Here is a 3,190-nt window from a genome sequence, read left to right on the forward strand (position 1 = left end):
AGAGGAGAGGAAAGGAAAGGAAAGGAAAGGAAAGGAAAGGAAAGGAAAGGAAAGGAAAGGAAAGGAAAGGAAAGGAAAGGAAAGGAAAGGAAAGGTCCTTTGTAGGAAAGACATTAGACTTTAACAACAAACACTGGGAGCCTCCATACTAGTAAGAAAAGAATTCAGTGGATCTGAGGACTCTATAGTTTGGCTACACACTGCAGATATAGTTTATTTGCTCCATTATGGCCTTGTTTCCCACCATTAGTGCAGTTCTCAGGAAACTGCCTGAAGCATCAGCCTAAGTGGGATGTGCTGGGAGAGAAGTCGGCCCAGAACAATGAGTTAGAATGTTCAATATCAATTTAAGTTGTTCCCATAATTATTAAAATTCATAACAAGTGAACCAAATTTCAGCTTCATTCTTTCCCCATATTTGTGAAGAATAAATAATTGAGAGTCTGTTTGTGAGTGAAGTGAGTTACAGAGTTCAAAGGCATCCCATAAGAGATGTGAGAAAATACAAAATTGTTTAAAAATGCTTTAGTTCTTTTTTTAATTTTACTTATTTACATTTCAAATGTTATCCCCTTTCCAGGATTCCCCTCTGCAAACCCCCTACCCCATCCCCCTTACCCTGCTTCTATGAAGGTGCTCCCCCACCCACCCACGCACTCCTACCTCACCACCCTAGCATTCCTCTACACTGGGACATCAAGCCTCCACAGGACCAAGGGTCTCCCCTCCCATTGATGCCAGATAAGGCCCTTCAGCTCCTTCAGTCCTTCCCCTAACTCCTCCATTGGAGTCATGTGCTCAGTCTGATGGTTGGTTACTTTATGTAATATTTTACCACAGTGATGCTGAAGGTGAAGTCCTGAGGCCAGGATGGCTCTGTGACCTCTGTAAGAACCAGGCATCGATCGGCAGGAATGAGCAAGGCAGAGAGCTGTGGCTTTGGGGTACTTGGCTGTGACTTGGGCTTGGTGGGGAATTAAAATGAGTAAACTGAATCAGGAGCCACTGTAGCATCCTTGTGTGCCCCACCAGTCCATGGCTCACTGGGGATGTCTGGGAGACTGTCTTGTGGCACCAAACTCAGCTTCTCAGCAGGCACAAGAAACCATTATTCCTAAGAGTGGATCACAGACTTGACAGCCTGCCTTCAATTTGAACACCTGTATCTAAATCAACTTACTTCATTACTGCCTTAGCACTAGGCTCTGCCACTACCCTCCTATGAGTTTCTCATCTCTAGAGAAAGGAGCAGGAGAAATGTGCTTGTTTCTCACCAAGATTTCTAGAATAAATTTTCTAAAGGAAAACAAACAAACAAATGGAAATCCTCAAGTAGGGATAAATGAAAGATATTTTACAACAGTTATATTCAAAGGCTACTCCAAGAGTGTAGAATCCAGGTATATATTCGGTGCAGCGATTTCGTGTTATTTTAAGTATAACTGTGTCTTGTATGACTGCTTTGTGACCCCCCCTCAATCCCATCCTTCTACAGACTCCTAATCAAGAGTCCTCCAGTGTTTGAAAGACCTCAAGGAAAACAAGACTTCAATCAAGGGAAAAATAATGCAATAATCGGATGTTTCAGTAAATTATGTACCTTCCTGAACTACACCGTTGTAAGAAGAAAATGTCAGCTTTTGAGTCTGTGATTCACTATGGGGATGGGAAACTCTGTTAATTAATAACTGAAGATGAACAAGAGCTTCCTTGTGTGCTTGATTTTGCTCGCAGAAATTTTTGTAACTGCTTGACTAGATATTTTGCTCAAAAATTTCAATTGCGTTTGTGTGCCGTCCTTTAAGGCTGATGTATTCAACTCTGTTATGGTTTGTTCCTGGTGACATCACAGAAGGGCTTTTACTGTCTCCATGAAATCCAAGATTTCTCATCGCTTCAACCCCAGAGCCCATTTTTATTTAAGTAAATTAAAAGACCAGTAAGTCTTCCCGTGTTCTTCCTTGCCAGGCAGGCAGCACACAGCTCTCTTCCTAGGAAGGATGCTTTGCCAACACTCAGAAATGCCACAAACATAAATGTATCTAAGGACACTCACAGCCCTCATTCAGTGTGTAAGTCAATACAAAAAGTATTTACTATTTTAAACAGGAAGTTGCTTTTTTGGATAATTCAAAATAATTTGACAGTGGCACATTAACTCCTTCAGAGTATGGACCAGTGTGTCATGTTGCAAAGAGAAGTTTCCGGAACCACTCAGAGTACCCCCTAAGGATAAAAATAATTAAGGCCCTTTCCTTGCAGTGGAAATCAGAGAGTGACTACTGTAACTGCAAGTGAGAGGCATGGGTGAAAGCGTTAGTAACTGGGTTTTCAACAAACTGGAACCCATCCAGTGGAATCTTCCCTTCTTAATAAAACTTTGAACTCAGGGGCTTTGTGACTATACTGCTGCCTTTCCTTTATAGAGAAACTTAAGATACTAAATGTTTTTTAAGAGGACGTGACTTTGGGAGGGGTGGGAGGTAGGGGGTGGATCTGGGACTGGCAAAAGGAGAGAGTAAGGGATGAAAATGTTCAAAATACATTGTATGAAATTCTCAAGAATTAATAAAAAATATATTTTAAAAAAATCAATATAAAACAAAACCTGTGACTGTCTATTTCCAAGTTGACAAAAGTCCATACGGCTTCCCTTGCTTTATGATAACTAAGTAAATAACTATATGTACATATTTAGACTTGGAAACAAATCTATTTTTAATGTGTTTTCTTTTTAAAAATCTGCCTGTATATTCAGCGAATGTTTTATATTTGCCACCTATTTAAAATAAAAGAATGGCAATAAATAGAGAATATTTGTTGAGATATATTTAAGTAGGCTTAAGAATATCATTAAGTTAATTTAATTCAATGATGACCCAAATGCCACAGTAATTTTAAGTGTACTTATTTCAATAAATATAAAACATTAGACTAAGAGAGGCTGTGAGTCTAACCTTGTCTCTAAAGCAATTTACTGGTCAAATGATTAGAGTGACGCTGCTGCCTCAGCTCCAGAATGCAGAGGATAATTAAGGAGTAAGTTGCTTTCACCTCCTTGAACTGTTCTGGTGGTTTCTATGGACTTCTCTACTGCCTTTCATAGTGAAATTTAGTGTTTGTAAGAAGGGTAACTTTTATCCTCTTTGTATTTTTTTTTTACAATTAAATCAGTAGAAAAAGAAGAAAG

The 3,190-nt window shown here is 39.3% G+C and overlaps 1 protein-coding gene across 1 annotated transcript in view; it reads left to right on the forward strand.

The window, feature by feature from the left end:
• The window catches only part of Gypa (glycophorin A (MNS blood group)), a 16,798-nt gene extending 13,975 nt beyond the window's left edge, over window positions 1-2,823 (forward strand). The window contains exon 8 of the mRNA XM_021170978.1: window positions 1,496-2,823. Within this exon, the coding sequence (XP_021026637.1) occupies window positions 1,496-1,525 (30 nt within the window). The 3' untranslated portion in view covers window positions 1,526-2,823. The remainder of the gene's footprint in view (window positions 1-1,495) is intronic.
• Window positions 2,824-3,190: the final 367 nt, after the last annotated feature.

This window comes from Mus caroli, chromosome 8 (genome assembly GCF_900094665.2).
Source record: "Mus caroli chromosome 8, CAROLI_EIJ_v1.1, whole genome shotgun sequence".
Taxonomy (NCBI): Eukaryota; Metazoa; Chordata; class Mammalia; order Rodentia; family Muridae; genus Mus; species Mus caroli.